Source organism: Erpetoichthys calabaricus, chromosome 1 (genome assembly GCF_900747795.2).
Source record: "Erpetoichthys calabaricus chromosome 1, fErpCal1.3, whole genome shotgun sequence".
In the NCBI taxonomy this organism is placed as follows: domain Eukaryota; kingdom Metazoa; phylum Chordata; class Cladistia; order Polypteriformes; family Polypteridae; genus Erpetoichthys; species Erpetoichthys calabaricus.
The window spans coordinates 238,973,076-238,994,650 of NC_041394.2; the positions used below are offsets into that span (position 1 = coordinate 238,973,076).

General features: G+C 36.4%; 1 protein-coding gene across 2 annotated transcripts in view; it reads left to right on the forward strand.

The window, feature by feature from the left end:
• Positions 1-2,155: 2,155 nt before the first annotated feature.
• Positions 2,156-21,575, forward strand: part of hbp1 (HMG-box transcription factor 1) — a 36,942-nt gene continuing 17,522 nt past the window's right edge. Inside the window, exons 1-4 of one of the 2 annotated variants that reach the window (XM_028812949.2) lie at positions 2,156-2,280; positions 9,006-9,198; positions 11,915-12,146; positions 12,378-12,513. In XM_028812949.2, coding sequence (XP_028668782.1) covers positions 2,266-2,280; positions 9,006-9,198; positions 11,915-12,146; positions 12,378-12,513 — 576 coding nt within the window. In that variant the 5' untranslated portion in view covers positions 2,156-2,265. Of the gene's footprint in view, positions 2,897-9,005; positions 9,199-11,914; positions 12,147-12,377; positions 12,514-21,575 lie in introns of both variants that reach the window. The other variant, XM_028812958.2, reaches the window with a different exon arrangement.

Below are 21,575 nucleotides of genomic sequence, written 5' to 3' on the forward strand. Positions count from 1 at the left end.
ATTTGAATTGTACCCAAGCTTTACACTGTACAGACCTTGTTTTAAATGAGGCAGTAACTAATACTGTGTTGTCCACAGATCCATATCTGGTAGATATTAGGGCAGATTTGCCACTGTTGTTCCTTCTTATTAAAAGTGTTGTGGTAAGATGGTATATGTCTGAACAAACAATGCTGATAACCTGGCCAATGCAGCATGGTAATGTCCCAATCACCTGTCAGTATATTTTGGATGCTGCAGTAGGCTACATTTTCATTTTGGGCAAAGCATTCAACACACTTCATATAAGTACTTCAAAATAGTGGAAATCCAGTCTTTAGCCAGGAAGTAGTAAGGCTGACCAAAAACCACAGTGCCAGGTCAACAAGGCAGAGCAGCACTTAGACGAGGCCACCAGGGTTCAGTATGTAAATGGGGGTAAACCCATAGGTGATCATCAGTTTTAACATAGCATGTCACAAAAGAAACCTAAGCAGGTGATACTTGAACAATATCTGAGAAAACTGTACACCTTTCTTAAAATTAGGTCTGCACAGGGCTGGCTCTGGCATTTTTGCTGGCCTTGATAACAGGAAAGAGCTGAAGAACACTGCTACAAGAACAAATGCCACAGCAGTGTGGCTAAGGCAGCAGGTGCCTTAAATAAGGTTAATAGATAATCCCTGGTTGGTCACCCAAGAACCTTAAACATGCAAGTCTAAGGAAAAGGGAAGGGGCACAATCCAGTTAGGCTGGAGGAAAAAACTAAATCTGCAGGGTTTCCAAGGCCAAAAGGATGCCCGCCCGCCACTGGGCTGGCTCTAGCATTTTTACTGTCCTTGAAATGGCACCCCTGCCACCCTAGACAATGATATGAGCAGGGCAGGCACATGGGGTGAGGCGACGAGGTGATTACCTTAAGAGTCACTTTGGTAAGCATGGTATTTTTCATGTAATGGTAATAATAAAATGAGAATTAAATATAAACCTCATTTATATACAGCCTGTAAAAACTGTAAGCCATATTTTGATTTTAAAAGTTAGAAATTTCACATAATGCATTGCAGAACACCTTACATCACTGCAAGCAGCCAAGCATCAAGCCAGTGCCTGTGCATTTCAAAGTCAGTGCCAACACATGGTCTCGACATTCACTTTCCAGGTTTTTCAATATTGTAATGTATACAGTGAAAGAATCATAAATATGTCTTGCCTCAAACCTCTTTTCAACAGAATAACCCAGTTTATGTCCTTTTATATGACATAAATGGGTATATCAAAAAGGTAAGATGTAGCATAAATAATATATTGCATTATTGTTTGATATTCTTTTCAAAGGATCATGAAAGAGAAAAATGCTAAAAAATAAGATTTCCTACCACACAAAAATAAATACATTAAAATGTATCACAATAAAGTCAAAAGAGATGTGAAATAAAAATTGGTGAATTGTGCACACGACAGTGTTTTGACTTTATCGTTATAATTTTGTACTTAACAATGCAGAAGAAATCACATTATGCTTCCATATGTATGGCTATAAAACGAAGCACTATGTTTTTTATAACGGATTAATTTCTTTGCTTAGATCAATAAGCAACCTGAAAACGGATATTACCTTTCATAATCGTAAGTCAATTAACACGCCTCGAACGACGTCTGTTGCGTTAGTTTTTAAGATAGCAGATAACGAGTCAGTAATGTAACATCTTCCCCGTATGTCGTAGTCTGAAAGCCAACACTTTCCGCCTTTTGTGTTTATTGTGCGCATATCCATGAAGTCTAATGAACCAGTTTATTTTCTTTGTCTATGAATTACTGGTTGAATAAGAAATGAATGAATCGGCTGAGTGGTTGCTTGTGTTGACCGTCCTGTGTGTGAATTCGCACTTGCGAGCGCAGCTGTCAATCGCGGCTTTGTTGTGACAGAAGTCCGGATGGGGAGTTCTACGTCCATCCACGTCCTGGCAGTCTCTGCACTTTCGGCAGCTTGGCTACAGAACGAGCGCACAGATCCCCGACGCTTAACAGTGAGGCTAAAGCCTGAGGTCGTGAATTCGACTTAAGAATTACGTGCAACAAGACAAAGTGCGAAGAAAAATAAACAGAGCCCGAGGGGAGGGGGGAAGACGGGGGGCCGAGGAGGGGGGGGGGGCTGCCTCGACTGCCCTTGGCCAATAGAAGGGCGAGTCAGTATACGGGCAGCAACTCGGACCACTTAGATTTCGAGTTCGCCTCACGGAGTAGTCTCGCCCGCCCTTTCTGGGGAGAGCAGATAACCGTGTAATGGCGACGGGTTTGGTAAGTGAGAAACTTTCGGGCAAGAAAACAAAAGGCTGGCAGTTCTTCGGCAAAGCAGCGGTGTAGCGAGACCGCGGTGATACGGGCAGAGAGAGCGGAACGATGGGGCGACGGCGCGCGGACCGATTGCGAGTGACACCGCGCTGCTGAGGAGATATTTGACGGCGACTTGCGTTGTTTTTGTCAGAGTTTTTGTTTTGATTCGAGCTCTGGGAGACTAGTCTCTGTCCATCCGTGACGTCTCAGCTTCATTCATTGCACCATCTTGACAGGTCGACAGTGGCCGTGTCCGAACTTGTTGACATTCCTGCTAAACTGCTTATAAAACCGTAAAGCTTTGTGGATTGTTTATTCTACAGTGCGGACTTCCGTTTTTTATTCACTTTTGTTTTGTTGTTTCCAGTCTACTTTTGTTCACAATAAATTGAACTTGCTAAAGGCACGCAAAGCTTGTGTGGCTTATTAAACTTTTGTGACGGGGGGGAGGGGGCGACAGGCTATATTTTTAGTGTCAGCTCTCAAGGGAGAAAAGAAACAAAAGCAAGAGAAAACTTCTTGGAGGGGCTACAAATGCAAATCTACTGATCTGCGTTTTTATTCGTTTTAATAACATACGGTAAGTAATACATGTTTTGTATACCAAAGTTTGAAAAAAAAATCTGTTCTGTTCAGTCCCTTTTGTTGTTATGTAAGCGTTTTAACACGATTTTAAGAAAGTGTTTAATCAAAGTTTGTTTCCACGTCCCCCGTGACTTATTTCTTTTATGTATAATGTTAGTTGATATTTAAAGTGTGTTCCAGGTCGTAATGGATTCATTGGCATTCTCACGGATTATCTCGTCCAATTAGTTATTGATCATCTTTTGTTACGCAGTTTTGAATGAATGGGCAATGGAGCGCATGCGTCAAGTTTTCAAAGTTTACAAACAAGGCCTGCATCGCATCCAGGCGTCAGACGCATGCGTGGTGCCACGTGATGTGGGAGGGGGGAGGTTATCACCTTTTAAGTAGAATATCAAAACTTGGCTGCTGTATGTTGCCTTTGGAAGCCGCGGCTGTCGTAAGAGAATGGACGGACGGAATCTCTGTTCCTTTTGGGGTCAAGAAGCGCAGTTCTGGAAACATTTTACTCTCGTAAATTGCATCTGTCCTTTGGTTAACTTGAGAGATTTATTTAGGTCTTCCCGTGTTAGCTCTCATTCCAACCAGTTTTTCAATAAAGAATACATATGAATGCAACTGGTATGTTCTGATTTCATTTCAGAGATTAAAAATATTAGATTTACAGCCTTTTAACAGTTTAGTTTGCAGTCGCATATTGTTTTCGCAGCCTTTTTCTGTTATCTTAAAGAAAAAAAGGCGTTTGTTTTCCCTTTGATGTCCGTGTCTTCTCATCTTTACTTCTGTTTTTTTTTTTTTTGGGACGAATACTTCAGAATCTGACACCAGAGACTTTTTCTTAAAAAATAAATGGATGAAATTGTGTAAAGATAAATGGATGAATGGTTATTGTTTCAAAATCACAGTCTTCCTGAGCGAAATGAATCCTGTGATGCTTGGAATTTATCAAAACGTACACAAGGCTGGATACTGTATCTGCTAATTAAGGATAATGACGAAAATTAAGAGTTCAGTGGTAATGTGAGGAAGTGTAATTGGGATTTCAGTTTTTATTAGCAAAATTTATTTCTTGGCTGCATTGAGCCATAACAAATTTCACAAATTTAAAGTTGGCACATAAGGGAAAAGTCAAGCAAAATGACACCTTTTATTGGCGGAGTAAAAATATTACAATATGCAAGCTTTCGAGGCAACTCGGGCCCCTTCTTCAGGCAAGATGTACACTCATAATGGAAATAAATGTTTACTTTAAAATTTTAAAGATAACTATGTGTACGATGTGTAGCTTATTAAAATTGGCATATGAAACACAAATATGACTTGTAAGAGTTTTCTGTTTCATTTTTTTCAGAATTATTCTAGGTTGTGGAGACCTGACACAGCAGCATTCAGCGCAAGGTTGGAGCTAGAGGAAGCACCAATTTATTGTAGGGCAGATTCGGGGTCATACCATAGGGTGATTTACAATTCTAAATTAGCTCAAACACATAAACTCTAGTTGCCCCATCCCTTAAAGGTGTAAAATAATCCACATAGACAGCAATCAGGTTTAGGATGTGAAGCCAGAGTGCTGGGATCATAAGTTAGCAGTGCTAACCAGTATGATGCCCACAGTAAGACTTGGCAGTGTCCTATTATAAACTGTTCACCAGATCTACTCTTAAGTAAAGCTTTGTGTTTAAATTGCCATTTAAATTCCAGAAAGGCTATAAAGCAGTTTGGTTCGGTCGACATCAATACAGTACGATTACAAGAAATAGCTGAGGCCAACAGTGTACTGCTCGGTCCAAGTGACAGTGTGGCTAATCATCTGATTAGTTGACCAACCTGAGGGTGGTACCAGTTGTATAGAATTCCTTTTATTTTGTAATGGTGCAAAAAAAAATGAAAAAGCTTGATTGGGCCTTTGCTATAAACTATTGTGCAACAGGCAGCATGAGGTAAGGTAATTACAATACATAACCTTGTTGTTAGAGATTGGTGACATGTTGCACGTTCATTGGCACAGGCAAGTAAGAATTTCACAGTATTGCAGTTTGTAAATGTGACAGTACTGATCTTTAAACCTATACTGACCCTATTAAGTATTATTTATTCTATGGGTATCTTGGGGTATTTGTTGAAAATGCACAAGTTTAGTAAACGGTCAGTTCATAAAGGTTCTAGTTTTTGTAAGATGGCCTTGATAGACCAAACTCTCATTTCTAGAATGTTTTTTATATTTATCTCCTGTTAGCTATTTTTATTTTCAACTTTAGTGAACAGTCTGCAGTTAGTTATTGTTTGAGGTTTAGCATAATTTGTAATGAAATAAAACTGTAGATCCATGAGAACAAATCTGCTTATAAATATGGTACCATTATATTAAAGGTGGGCAGTGCTCATTCAGTGACATATTTCAAACATTCTTTCCCTGTGATTATTCTAACACAAAGCCACTTTCTTAGGCCTGTTCCAAAATGCACTTAGAAGTTTGATTGCAGTTTTTTATTGTGAAGCCCAATAGATCCTTAACCTCACACAAAACTGGGAAAAGATGAAGAGGAAGAAGAAGGTGTAATATTCAGCTCTCTGTCTGTAAGATTTGAATTTTTGGTTAAACAGGATTGCTCCATGAACTTTACAGATGTTCTAATTGAACTTCAGGTTGCAGGCATTTATTCAATATGTACACTTTGTCCATAATTCTTTATTAAGATTTTCGGCTCTTAATTGCTTATTTCTTTAATCGAGTATAGATAGCTAACAGTGGGCCTAACTAACTCTGTTCCCTGTGCACCCAAGTGTATTCATCATTCATTGCCTTTTTGAACAGTAGGCAAAGGAAGGAAGAGGAAAGCAGAGAGTACAGTTTGTGGAATTTATAATATGCAATTAGAAATATTTGATGTAGCAGAATGAAAGCAGGAACTTAAACACCATTCATTAACCCAAGGTAATGGCTTATCACAAATAAGTGTCTCTTATGAAAAAAGCATCATTTGGTAGTTCCCTTAGGAATCCACCTTAAAGAATTCTGCCTTAAGAGGGCTCTAATGATTCAATTTTTGCAGGGATTTTTAGTGTTAGCCTTCATTTGCGTAATCCTAAAATCTCAGTGGGTTGTAAGCCATCAGTGAGTACTCTGTGAGAAGTAAAATGCATGCATTGTCCACAAACTGCGAGGAACATTGGTGGCTGTAAGAAGAGGAAGAGACTAATTGATCTGAATGATATAAACATGGGAGGGTCGTGGAACTTCATATGAGCGCAGATGTTCGTCAGATGTGTCATTTTTGTTGTTCCATGACAGAGTGGAAAAAGAAAAAAGATGGGTAGAGAAATCAGCTTATTCATTTGTTGACTAGCTGCTAAAATGAAATAACATCATGGTACTTTTATGAGACCAAACGAGATTTGGAACCATGAGAAAGAAGTTGTGAGGAAATTGTGTAATCAGTTATCCCCTGTGATTATTATTCATATAACACCCTCAGAGGCAATGAGATGCATCATTTGCAGTCATTTAATTTTGACATACTTTCTGACTAGACATTGTGTTGCCTACCTTACACCCCTTTCTGTAAACGGATGCTTTGTCATTTCTGGTTTTCTTGCTTTGTTTGTCATATGAATAAATAATTAACTACAGCAGTTCAAGTAATATTTTTTGTGGGAGGGAGAAACAGGGAAGCTCTATCAGTTTGCAGGGTAGGCTGGGATAACCTGTAATAATATGTTAGTGGCACATGGAATTTGAGAAAACTAAAAAATAAAGTAGAAATGTGTAGATTTCATATGCAAAGAATTACAGGGAAGGGGATGAAGAATTCTAATCTATCTAATCGGGTAATTGACAAAACCCTGAAAAGCAGAGAGAGGGGCCTCTTTGGGTGAGAAATGAGAGGACGTGTTAAAACAGAAGATGCTACTATGATACACTGAAGCATAGTGGAGGGGATGCGCATTGCCTACAGTCGATCCTACTACTATTGGTATAGATTTGTACTATCCCGTGAAAAGGGAGGTTTTGATCAGGAACACTACTCTTTACTATGTTTCCATTTCAAATCGTGGTTATGCATTTGATGCTGAACTTATTTTAGACTACATGCACATTTAAAAAGTTTGCAGAAGCAGATGCCTTATTTATTTATTTTAATTTACTTAAAATATATGTTGCATTTTACTCTATTGTGTATCTTAATTTGTCTGTCTTGCCTAACTTAATTTTTTTTTTTTTTTTTTTTTTTTTCTTTTATTGTACAGCGCTTTGTGACTTCTTGTCTGCGAAAGGTGCTTTATAAATAAACTAAAAAAAAAAAAAAAAAAAGTGAATATTGTGAAAATTAGCAGTCACAGTTTACTTCCAGGACTTCATTATCTTACATTAATGCCTTGATGTCAGTCTGGATTAAAAATTTGTCTCTTAAAATTTTAGTTATCATGGCAGATCAAAATATCGAAATGTTTCTGAGGATTAATGAAAGCATTTCTTGAAGTTTATACATTATTGTTAATTGGATAGAGACAGTTTACAGAAAAGAGTGGAAATTGCTGCATAGGTAAGTTTGACCCTAGAGGCCCTTGGGGATCTGTTACCTTTGTAATTTATGTTAATGACTTGTTAGTAAACTTTTAATGTTCCCTTTCATTGCAAGAATTGATGGGATGATAAATGTACAATCTTCAAACACTGTAATAGTGCCGCATTATCTAGACTCCTCTAGAAGTGTAAAACCGTTTATACAGGCAAAAGGAACATGAATTATAAATACAAGATGGGTGACGCTGACCTACAGGAAACCAGCATTTAAAAGAATTTAACGAGTTACAATACAGCATATAATACAACATTTCTTGTTGACTAGGCAATGTGTAAATGGCAGGCTATATTGTAACAACTATTGCATATAAATCAAGATGTTCTGATCCCACTGTGTAAAGTGCTAGTGGCATCTTGTCCAAAGTACAGTGTGCGAATCTGCTCACCACGCTACAGCCAAGACATAGCAATACTAGAAGAGGTACAGAGGAGAAGAACCATGGGGACTAAAAGGGTGTGTTCGCCTGTTCTAGTCTAAAGTGATTAAATCTTATGCCTTAACAAGAGGGGACTGCTGGGAGACCTAATTCAGACCTACAGAACTCTCAAAGGCATCATTACATTTAATCCAGCAGCATTCTTCCCTCAAAGCAGTGAATACCATACACATAGACACCAATAGAAATTACAGAGAAATGAATTTAAAGCAAACTAGAAAGGTCTTCTTCACTCAAAGGGTCATGAGAATGTGAAACAAAGTACTGTTTTGTGTCGTTGAAGTGAAAACATTGCCATCTTTGAAACAGTATCTGGATAAGACATCTGGACAACATAGATAATCCATTGAGCTCAATGGATTTTTGTACTTGACACTTTTTATAGCATACAAATCTTAAAGTAGATACAAGCTAATGTCTTATATTGACAGGATAGTTTGTTGCTTTCTTACATGCTTTTTTTCCCTGAAGCTCTGCTTGCCTCAAAGAACTAAATACTATGTTCTGTATGTTGCTAGTCTGGGAGGCTGGAGTTTATTGCTTTCTAATGGGGGGAAAAAAGTTTATTTGTAATTTGCCAACTGTTCACCTTTAAAGTTTTCATAAGATAAACAACCTTGAGATAATGACCGAAGCAGGTGGTGCCCACTGTGTTAAAATTAGTGGAAGTAGAAACCCTTCAGATTTATTGGACTTGCTATATGCTGGTTATATGTGTGTTTATGCATATTAAAGTATGTTTTGTTATTTGAATTACATGTATCATTTTGACATACATAAATACTGTATATTCTCCTATCTGGTTCCTTCATTTCAGGTTTTCATGATTGAATAAATTGCAATAAATAGCATGTCATTCTTTGTTTAAGAGATGAGGAATTTTTAAATGACAGAAAATGCTTATTAGATATTATTTGTATTTTTTTCAACTGTGATCACACTAATCTTAGATTTACAGGTGATCTCTTTTCTTTGTTTAAATTTAAAATTACATGTAGTGAATCTGCACAGAGGGCTATATGGTGAAAAGTGTTTTTGTTTGTGTTGTGGAAGTTAATATCTGAAATGTCTTTGTTTTCAAGTCAGGTAGAGTGACATGGAATAATATGGTGTGGGAAGTGAAGACAAAATCTGGGCCCAACACTGTGAAAAAACGTCAGCTACTCGTGGAGGAAACCGTTTCAGGAATGGATGATCCTTTTGAGATGTTAAAGTGCAACGAAGACCTGCCCTCCTCCCCAGGATATGTGTCTAGTGAGAATCGCATGGATTATGGTAAACCAAGCCAGATTTTTGATTTGTTCAATTCTCTTAACTGACTTGGGTGCCTTTTTGTTCGTAGTAGGACACACTGAGAAAAACTTGCTACTTAAATGACGTGGGGGCCATATGAAAAAGTGTACCAAGACCCATATTAAACTGCCTTTAACCTAGCCCAAAATGTCAAGATTTGTCATTTACTGGAGGCAGCTATAGGAGGTTCAGTGTATTTCCTCATTTAAGCAGTGCAAAATATAACCCTGTTCTCAGAATCGTTTAATTCAGTTCAGATTCACAGGATTTTTACAATATAGCATTCTCGTTTATAATAAAATTCAGAATACTGCAGGTACTTCTATTAATCCTTATGTGCGAATTACGTACAGACTATAAAAATAATCTGATGGATAAAATAATTAAAAGGCATTTTAGGGAGTTTTCAGGTGGAGGAGAATTTTGCAACTTTTGCTGACGTTGATAATGAGGTTTTTATCAAGATGTCTCCATTGCACTTGATTTATAATCATGTTAACAGCAGTTTTCAAATCCAATATGTATTATTCCAAATCTTTTTTTACATTATCGATATCTTTCTTGGTCTTCCATTTCTTCATCCTTCTGCTGTGAGATGTTAATTGTTTCTGTTCCTTTCTTAAAAGGTTGTTGTTACAAAACACAAACTAAACAAAGTCTTTCTCTGATTTTATCAATTAATGTTCTTTTCTGCCTTAGTATTTCTCTGAATACTTCATTTCATATTTTATCCCTTTATGATTCCTCAGTTAATTACTACAAGTATTTTCTTCTCTTCAGCCGTCAGAAGACACGGACATTCTGATCCATATAATGAAACCAGGCTTACAAGTCTTTCATAGAGTTTAAGTTTTAGTTCGTTAAATATATTTTTCATTTTCCAAATATTCAAAATTTCCAAATGCAGAGCAAGAGAAGCCTGTTCTGCATTTTATATCTTTTCTCTTTTGTCTGTCTTCAGTTACTAATCCTCCCAGATACATACATTCTTTACTAGTTTAATATCTTGTTCCTCAATTTTTACCTGCTGTTGTTTTAGTTTTCCATATGTTTATTTTCAATCCAAATCTCTTGCTGCAGCTATTAACTTTATTGTCAAATCCTGAGGTTCCTTGGGTGAATCTGCAAATAAGTCAACAACCTCTGCAAAGCATGGGTTATTTATAGTAGTTTGGCCATCTAGTGATATTACAGCTTAAACCATCTTTAATGCAATGCTCATCATTGCCTCTAAAAGTAAATCAAACAGGTATGGAGATCAGTTACACCCTTGGCAAACTCCCACTGTGACTTTAAACCACTTTGTCAATTCACCGTCTCCTTGCTGCACTCATAGACTTACAGTACAGGTCTTCTAGCAATTGAACAAGCTCTTCCGGTATCCCATAATTTCTAAGTACTTGCCACAGTCTCATACACTGTCAAAGGCTTGCTTAAAATTAACGAAGTGGTTGTACAAAGTGTTTTATTTTTGTTTCTCATTCATAATAATTTTCTGCCAGTTGCTGAATTATAAACAGTTGATTTAAAATAACATGTGGAAAAACCACAGTCATACAAGTATGTCCACCAAGAGCAAGCTCTACAGTGGAAGACAGTGAAGAATTCTACAATGTACTACAATCTGCCCTGAAAAAGACATCTAGGACTTAATCACTGTGGCGAGAAACTTTAGTGCTGAAGATGGGAATTACTGGAAAAACTGTTATGGAATACTAAATAAATTTGGATGTAGAAATATAGAAAAGAAAATGAGAGGGTGATGGCTAATACAAGGTTGTTATTAGAACAAAAATGTGATAACGAATACAATGTTCTATCAGAGAAAGGCAAACAGGAAGTGGACATGGCTGTCTTTGGGTAGTAAAACCATGAATATGATAGCCTTTGTACTAATTAACTGAAGCTGGAAGAATAGTGTAAAAATGTGTTGATCATTTTATAGACCGGATATAGCATCAGGCTATCAGGTGGTGATGGCCAGTGTAAAACTGAACTTGAAATCAATATACTGCATAGGCAAGTATATATGAGAAGATTTGATACAGATTAACTACATGATAAAATAGCTTTACAAAAGTACTACACTATGCTACACGAGAAATGGCCACAGTGGAAGAAGCATGGAAAGAAATCAGGGAATATATACACTGGTACAGCACAAGAAGTAACAAGTTTTCAAATAAGGCAAAAGAAAGTACAATGGATGTCACAGGAGGTCTTTCTTAGATTTAAGTAATCCAAGAAAACATCTAAAAACAACAAAATCATTTAGTAAAGATCACAGAAAAAAGTATAACAAAATAGCAAAGAAACTTAACATCTGGAAAGAGAAATAGTTAGAGGAGAAGTGTCATGTTGCCCAGCAGATTGGGGCAAAGCCATCATTGTCCCGATACATAAGAAAAATGGTCATGTCATTAGTCTTCCGAGTGTTCCTAGTAAGGTGTACACAAGGATCCTACAACAAAGAGTGCAAAGATTAGTGGAAGATATAATGGTGGTGGAACAGGCAGGACTTGGGAAGGGCAGAGGAACAATTGATGAGCTATAATAAAGTCTATTCATGTGTCATTAATCAGAATATATACAGCATCAAGAGTTGCTTTTTATGTACTTTGAAAACCTATGCCTGTTAATTTTAAATCTCTGTTTCACTTCACTCACGTGTTGGTATTATTTTTCTGTTGTAAAACAGATGATCTCCCAGAATTACAGGCTGTACAAGAAGACACAGGTTCCTCCCCTTTATATCAAATTAGTCCTGGAGTGTCTCATCAAGAATGTCCCCGATCTGTTTGGACACCTCATACATCAAGCCTTTTGGATAGCACTGGATCCCCAGATAATGGCACCAACTGGCTAGCTGAACTGGCAAACATAGCAACAAGTCCACAAAGTCCATTAATGCAGTGCACTTTTTACAACAGGTAGTTTTATACTGCACCTTTAGTGGGTAATATCTGCCAAATATCATTTTATACAGTTTTTCAGCATGGGTAAAAAATACATGTGTAAATGGAATACTTTTGATTCAGGAGAGTTTTGTATGTTTATTTGTAAATGTCACATAGAGTATCTTTGGTTTGATCAAAGTAAATTAAGATATGATTTTTTTTTTGTATGTTTTTCTTATAAAGACATTTGTTTCTTCTGTTCAGATCTTCTCCAGTACATATAATTGCCACAAGTAACAGCTTACATTCCTATGCTCGACCACCACCATCCAGTGCAGACAGTGAGCCAAACTACTCAAAGAATCATTGGAAAGAGCGATCCATACATAAACATGAGCGGGTAAGTGCATATACTCAGGGTTGCAGACTTAGGTTTTTGGAAATATACTGTCACTCTTTTTGGATATTATTATTATTATTTCTTTGAAAAAAAAAGCTAAAAATCAGGTGAAGTACATCTTGGATAGTTATATTGGGTATTGCAGTTGTTTCATTAAATGTACTTTTTTGTTTTGTACTCAATTCACTTTATTTTTATATAGTGCACTCTTCATAGACAGGCTCATATCAATATTAACACTTACAAATATTAAAATAAACACCACAGTAATATCCAATGGAGCACCATGATGCCTATAGAGTGAAGAGCAAGGAGAACAAGAAACAATAAAAATGTAGAAAATTAGTTGGTTCCTCCATTACTGAAACCATATAAATAGGTGGGTGAGGAGAGCATCACAAACACCTCATTAAATGTACTTTAAATTGCTATGGACAGAAAGTCATACCCTTGAAATTCTTGAGGGACTTCTGCACACCCAGTAGGTTTCATTGCATTTAATGAAATATATATGCTGTACTTTATTCCCCCAAATTTTGTGGGACTTTGGCTAACCTGGGTGAACCTAGAAAATGTCTGTTAAACAAAAAGCAAGTAGGAGAGACAGAGAGAGAGAGATATTCATCTACTATTATATTTAAGAAATAAGTCCAGTTAATATCAAACCATCACCTCATTTGTCCTTTCGCAGGTATTTGGGGGGTGGTAAGAGTTTGCTAGTTCTGTCTAAATTTGCTTTGTGGTCTTGGGAAAGACTTCTGAATGTGTACCCCATGGCATCTTATAAAAGAGTATTGGCTTCTGGAGCTGCTGCTATGTGTTGTATGGCAAATATATGATGAGCAAGGGTTGTATTTGCATACTTGTCATAAAGTTGAGCTCTTTCAGTTTTGGATATTGAACTTCAACAGGGATGTCTGTGAAGATTCTCAGTCATCCAGATGAAATTATCTGGTAGTTGAGTCATGGCAACTGAATTTCTTTCTTGTTAGGTAGAAACGTTTCATTGCTCATCCAAGCAGCTTCGTCAGTCTGCAGGGATGCTGTTTGTCTCCTCTCCTGCCCATGATTTTCATGACCAAGATGCTAAAAAGTAGCCTGTATGCCTTTTATAGAAGATGATGTCGTTTTGGCTTCAGATTGATTTCTGCCTTGCACTGGAATGGTTCAAAGCTTAGGGTGATGCAATTCGGATGGGAATAAGCAACTCCAAAAATGAAGTCTTGCCTCATTTTTTTTTCTTTTTAGTACAAGCACACGTGTTTTGTTATAGCTTTTGCGAAAGTGTTTAGTTGATGCTTGGACTTCAGTCTTCACACATTACACACGTCATGGCAACATTTTGAAGTTATTACTATAACATAAGAAAAACAATTTCTGTTTTTGTTATGTGTTCAACGGCAAGAAATGTCATCCTACATTTACCCAGATCATTGTAAACAGGGAACATACATGAAATGTATGTATTTCAAATAGCGACATATTATTTTCCAATACAATTCCAGACCCCTCACTCCCAGATAAAGACTTCAGCTATGAGACTGTTGTGTCTGACTTCAGCTACCTAGGTGGGGGATGGGATAGCATGCTGCCTGCTTATGGCTGATTGACCCTTTTGCAAAACAGAGGTGCTACTGCTGCGCAATTAACACATTGATGAGAAGGTGCAAGTAAAATGAAGGTGTCCCGGCATTACGAATATTTTCACAGGCTTCAGGGATTCTAGTGTTAATGTTTACCAGTAGTTCTAAAACTCCCATTCTCAGTTATGGCCAAGAATATGGAACAGAGACTTAAAAGACGGAAACTGCTAGTAAAACCAGCATAAATGAATTTCCTGTGCAGGATTGTCGGGCTCTCTCCATGTGAGCTCCGCAGTGCATAAGATCCTTGGAGTAGAAGTATAGCTCCTCATGGTTTAGAGGAGCCACATGACTTGGTTTGTCTGTATAGCTTGGTTGTCTATGAGTACCTCTCATTGGGCGTGTACCAGGCACGGCACACTGGATGAGATACTGGTTTATTGTCTAGTACAATTAAATGCACACTCTCACTTACAGCTAGGTGATATAAAGATAATTATCGTGAGGTGACTTTTCCTCAATAGATATTGTATATGCTTGTGTATAAGTTGGGTCTTGAAACCTGAACAATCGATCATAAAATCAGACCCCAACTTATGTGCCCGTTCAAAAATGCAACACTTAATTTTTAAAGCCATCTCGCATCAGTTTCTCATACACATCAAATTTTGTTGCAGCAGTGCACTTACCAATTTCTTTTGATACTTCAACAATGTTTCATTTAAAACCAGCTTCATATTTCCTTCTGATTGAATGCTCCAAAAAAAGGCAGTGTACTCCATGGTTAATCTCTCAGGTGGGCGTTAGCATATCATAATCCCTTGTACCAATAGCATGAGTTTTCCGCATTCGACTTGTACGACCGGCATTATAAAATACCAGAAATTACACTGTAAAATCAAGTCCCAACTTATCCGCGGGAGAACTTGAACGCAACCGTATGTGGTACATAAGAAATGGTCGATACAACTCATTCCATCCATGTTTTGACTTACAAAACAAAAAGCCAATGATAATGAGAATAGTGCTGAGCCAAACTAATCGTGTGGCTGGAATAGAGTTACAGACACATCAGGTTAGGTTGACGCACATAGCACAGAGCTGGCAGCAGTGCTAATGTTTGGGATGCACACTGGTACATCCGGAGAGGTTAAGGAAAATTTGAAAAAAATTGGCATTACCGAAGAAGACACCCCAGTGGACAAAGCTCAAGGTTCAAAAAACAAGGACATTGATCAAAAGAAGGGTCAGAGGAATTTGGTAGTGTGGAGATATTTTGGCTATTTCAAGTCCAAGAAGAAGCAGAGTAGTGTGGGCTGCAAATTGTGTCGAAAGCATGTTCCCACAAAGACAGGTAATACCACTAATCTTTTGTACCATCTGAAGCAGTGCCATCCTTTAGACCATGTACAATGCAAGACTTTACCGTCTCAGACCCAAACAAGCAAGTGCTGCACTAGTGGGGATTTCTTGTGCCTTTTCTTTTTTAAACCTGCATAAACTGGCAACAACTGAGTAAGTATGTCCATTTTGTTTATGTTCTCCTTCATTATGTTTGAAAACTGCTTGAATTTGTACTGAGGATATATACAGAATTTTTCTGTCTATTTATTTGTGAGTTTGTTTCCCAACCATTTAAAACAGTTTGAATCTATACAAAGGAATGAATTTGAGATGTTATTTTGTAATAATACCTACTTTATGTATTTAGAACTGACCAAAGAATTGACTTTGTATTCTCCTGTAAAACTTGGAAGCTTTAAAATGTTAGTGTTAGATTTAAGATCTTAGAATTTTAGAATTAGGATTTTATTTATTTGAATTTGACCACCAAGTTTAGTGTGTTCTCCTGTAAAACGTGAAAGCTTTTGACTGGTCAAAATTGAGACTTTTTATTTTGTATTAGCTATTTTGTTTTATTTGGAATTGTCCAAAGAATTTAGTTGTGCATTTTGTTTGTGTTCTCCTGCAATACTTGAAGCTTTTGACCAGTCAGAATTAAGATTTTAGTTTATTATATATAACCATTTTATTTATTTGGAGTACAGTTTCATAATGTTCTACAGTACATTTGTCATGTTCAACCTCTGACAGAAAATAAATAATATTTAAACCAAAATTAAACTTGTATCTTCAAATCTCACTTAGGAAAAAAATGAACCTTTAGGCTTGACAGAAATAGTGATTTGATTTATATTGTGATATATACCAATATCGACTGATACAAAAAAAATTGTGATGTTTTTTTGTTTTTTTTCCATATCGCTCAGCCCAACTCACACTGCAGTGCTCCTATGTGAGTGAAATGGCTTAAATAACATGTATGTCTTAGGGATGTGGCTGGAAAACCCACACAAGCTCCAGATTACATGCCAACAATACACAAGCAATGTCTGGGTTTAGGATTCAATGTCTGGACTGTGAGATATTGAGATAACAGAGCTAACCACTGCACCTTTGTGCCCCAGTATACATTTTAGTTATATTCAGTTTTTTAAAATTAATTTGCTTGTTCATTTCCTTGTTTCAATTTAAAATTCAGTTTTGTTTTTAAAGTATTCCTTTTATTCAGACTTATAAATGCACTTTTCACAAGATTGCAAGATGCACAATACAATATATTAATAATACATTGTTCAGGTTTGCCAAAGTTATATGTTCTGTTTGTAATTTTGTATTTTTTTTTGTAACCCTGTACCTTAATCATAAATAGTACACTTAAAAACAAATATTAGCATTACATGCACAGTCTTCCTAGATTAGCAACAGAGCATTTCAATGGATATTGTTTTTTTTTTTTTTTTTAATACAGTGCAGCTTTGAATTTTGCCTAATGTTTAGCAGGTCTGTCCACCAGGTGTCACTGTAGTATTTAAGATGCATCACCTTTTATTACCCTAAAGAGCACCAAATACCAATATACCTGTATACAAAACAGCTTCCCTTACTTATTCTAGCTAGAATATACACTTTGAAATTAGCTTGCCTTAGTGTAGAATAAAAATAAACAAAGTGTTTTACTATCTTAATACTACATATTTCATTCTACTAGGTTAACAGTTACAAAGTCCTCCACAAACATTCTCTTAAACTACATCTTATAAAATATTAGCCTTAAAGACATTGATCTTACTGGGTATTATTTGTAGTTGGGCATAAAGATGGTAAAATTGAAATACAATTGTATTTTCTAGTCCAACAAAATAATAAAATTGTTTTTACAACATTGACTTACAAATTGGAAGTGGTATCATATTAAGTGATACATAGAGGAATATCCTTGGGAGTTTTTTTTTTAGCAAATGCCCATTGTATTAGATTTGTGTCACACATTATTGCTCTAATCAGCACTTTGTAAGATAATTTTATGTATAGCACAAAGGGCCTGAAGAAACAAGTTATACCTTCTTAACACTGAATTCTTCCTGTATTCCTTTCCACTAAAACCTTAAATAGGAATTCCTATTCTTTGCTTCAGACATTTATTCTGAAAATTTTCTTTGTACACAGAAAATAATTCTTTTGGTTTATGAGAAATGGCATTTTTAAATTAAAAAAAATCTGCTTGTATTTAGAAAGATGCATGGGTTATTTTAAAATGGGTTGTTATTTTATTTCATAGCTTGGATTAATAATTGCCTGATCTTTCCGAACATGCATATGCACCTCAGGATATTTCATAGAATAAAACACACAAAACATGAGCATTAGAAATCCACATAAATGATAATTTAGCGCTTTGAAACAAACTGCTATTAGTCACAGAGTGGTAAGATATCATCAGTGCATTTGTGGTCCAGCAGGGTTATTATTGGGTTTCTTGTCTGTTGAGTAGTTTTAGCTATTTAGCTATGTGCTTATGATTTGTCTCTAAGAAAAAGGTCTAAAGCTCAATGTCTTAAATTCCGAAAAGACAAAGTTGTTAAAGCATTATGATAGATAGACTGAAAGCCAGCAGTATTGTGTGATATCTGCATTTATACACAGCCACAATGCTAAAGCCACCTGCCTAATATTGTGTAGGATTCCACAAGACCTCTGAGGGCATCCTGTGGTATCTGGCACCAAGACGTTAGCATCAGAATCTTTAAGTCCTGTAAGTTGTGAGGTTGACCTCCATGGATTGAACTTGTTTTTCCAGCACATCTCACAGATGCTAAATTGGATTGAGATCTGGGGCCTTATGTATAAACAGTGCGTGAGCTCAAAAATGTTGCATACGCCTGTTTCCATGCTCGAGACGTATAAAATCTAAACTTGGCATAAAGCCACACACATTTTCACAGTAGCCTCACACTATGTGTATGCACTTTTCTGCTCGGTTTTGCAAATGGGTGGCACCCAACGTCAAAGCAGTGCCACTGTTACTGTGTGGTCTCCCCTTCCGTTGTAGATTCACATCCATGACGTGGGCTTTATCAAATTTAAGGCACTTGATTGTAATGATTCTGTAACAATATAATGGTGCACAGAATGGCCAAACTATTCCAAATACCATAGCTGCTTTAGCATTGTTAGTCTCAGTGCTGTTCACAACTGACATTATTTTAACTCATTGTATTTGTGTGGCATCACATCTGCATAACAGCTGATCAGAAAGCTCTATGGCAGGTTATGTTGGGAGTGCAGAGGATTATCGGGATATATAGTTTCCAGTCCTGGAGGACATTTATAGCACATGCTGCCTTAGGAAAGCCACCAGCATCTGCATGGATTCCATTCACCCATGCTGAAGTCTATTTGAACTTCTCCAAATTAGCAAACACTTCAGGGGCTTTCCTGCATGGACCTCGATGCTCAGAAACCGTTTCATCCCGAGAGCTATAAATATATTGTATGAATAGTTTCATAAAACATTTTTCAATGTTTTTTATTATTATTTATCATTTTAGAGGAAAATAAGCCTATGGAGGAACTGCATATTGAGTCTCATTGTATCATACGTGACAATAAAGGAATTCAATAGAAGAGAGCTTCTATTTACAAGTGATTATGACTGGTTTCTAAGTTGGTTTAGTTTTTCAAGAGCTATCCTCTTGGAGCTGTGTGCTATTAGAATACTAGGATGCATGCTTGATATCATTTTATGATGAAAATGTGTTAAAATATGTCTATTATATTTTACAGATAAATCGTTAACTTCATTTAAATAATGTATACTGTTAATAATTAAAACATTTGGTGGCACAGCGGTAGCAGTGAGCTGGCGCCCCATCCAAGGATTGTTCCTGCCTTGCGCTCTGTGCTTGCTGGGACTCGTGTGACCCTGGATGGATGGAATTATTAAACATATCTACTGTAGATTTTTCAGTGTTCCTTAAAAGTTTTGAAGAATCAGCGTTCTAAGCTTACAGCTGGTTTTACATTTATTATAGATGCTTATTGTGAGCTGATTGGTTACATGGAGAAAGTATACAGCTTAGTATTCTAAAATGTTCAGAGAGCTGAAATATCATGAATGTAATGTATTCTGTATGGCTATCACTCCCTGCGTGCACCTGTCGAAGAGAAAGCCAGTTTAAGAAGCATGTAGCACGATTAATGACTGAGTCGGGTGGACACATAGAATACGAAGAAATTAACTTACTACTTTAATTATGATGGGGTTAGAGAAACTCTAGTAGATTAAAATCGATCTTAAAGTCACAATGTTCTACTTTAATGACAAAATAAACGTATGAGATTAAAGTGGCAATTTCAAGATTACAGTTGACATTTCGAAGTAACATCGACATGTATCTTAGCAAAACATTGCTGAGAGCATTGTGCTGCCTCAATAGGGGTGCCTCCTTCCCATAATGCATCATGTTGCCATCTCTACTCCAGATAAACGATGTATACAAACCCAGCTGCCCACATGATCTAAAAGAAAACGGGATTTACCAGGCTCCCTTCTTCCATTGCTCCATAATCCAGTTCTGACACTTGCATGTCAATTGTAGGCACTTTTAGCAGTAGACAGAGGTTAGCATTGGCATTCTGACCAGACTGAGTCTGCGCAGCCTCATATGCAGCAAGCTGTGATGCAAGTCCTGCCATTTTGGAGCTGCTCTGACCCAGTTGCCTAGCCATCAATATTTTGCTGTTGTCGAGGTCACCCATTTATCTTACTTCCAGCACATCACCTTCAAGAACTGACTGTTCACTTGTTGCCTAATAGATCCCACCCTTTTACTGGTGTCATTGTAACAAGATAATCAATATTATTCACTTCACCTGTCAGTGGTTTTAATGTTGTTACTGGTGGGTGTATAATTTTATTCTAATGTTGTTCAAAAATAAATTCAGTAATCGGTTACTTGCTCTGAATGTCCATTCTTGTTCTTGCTTCTCTCTGTAACCAGAATTATATTGAAGAATATTATTTCAGACCATCATAGTTAACTCTTTAAATGTTTATAGCCTAAACATAATTCTAATCATTCTATACTTTGTCTGTATTAAGTAATATGCTTTTTAGTGTATGCATTATACATTTGTATATGTGTAAATGGAGCCTAAATTCACATGTAATTATGTAAAAATACCACAGGATCATAAATGTCAGTGACATGGTGACTGTTGTTGCACACTACACTGTTCCTTGTACCTGTTAGGATTCTTCTGTGTTAGAAATTCTATCTAGTTTATATTTTACTTCCCTTAGAAAAATCAACAAAGTGGACAAGAAAGTATTTTAATCCAACAACTTTTTTCTTTCTATATAATAAACATGGAAACAGGTGAATATAATACAATTTTAACTGATTTGGCATTCTGGTCTGTATGGTGACTAATGGAAAATTGCTCCTTGGTTAATAAATAAACAATAAAGAACTTAAATAAAGCAAAAAGAAACAAAAGGAGGAGACTCTTTGGCACTAAATGTTGTGGCAGCAGTAATCATTTTTCTGAATTTCAAGAAATCAGTCATTTTGTTAATAATTTGAGACAGATATTTAGCAAGCTATTCAATTAATTGAGGAACTTGTTCAAAAAACAAGATTTATTCAAAATTGAAATGTTTACAATAAAACTGCAGTATGACCATTGCCCACTTGCTCGAACTTGATTTCGCATCCCTGACATGTAATTAAGTTTGTGTTTAATTTTACTTGATTTAATTATAATACACCTCCAAATGAAGCCAGTTTGAGAATTTTATATTAGTTGCTACATGCATAATTGTTGTGATCAATTAATTTGTTTTTTGTTCAAATTTTATTCAACTACAATAGTGAATGGACATTTAATACAATAATGACACATGCACAAGCAGGATTTAGGTGTCTACTAAAAAAAAAAGTTTTCTGTGCTAGGTAGTGAAACTTAGAATTGATTCAACTTTTATCAAAATTAACGCAGCACACAGTTGCTACTAGAAATTTTGTCACAAAAATGTAGAAGAAAAGCAGAAGATACATCTTGATATTTAAGTACGTTTTGTTTTGATCACAGTATATATGAAAATAAATATTTACTTATGAAAATAAATAAGCA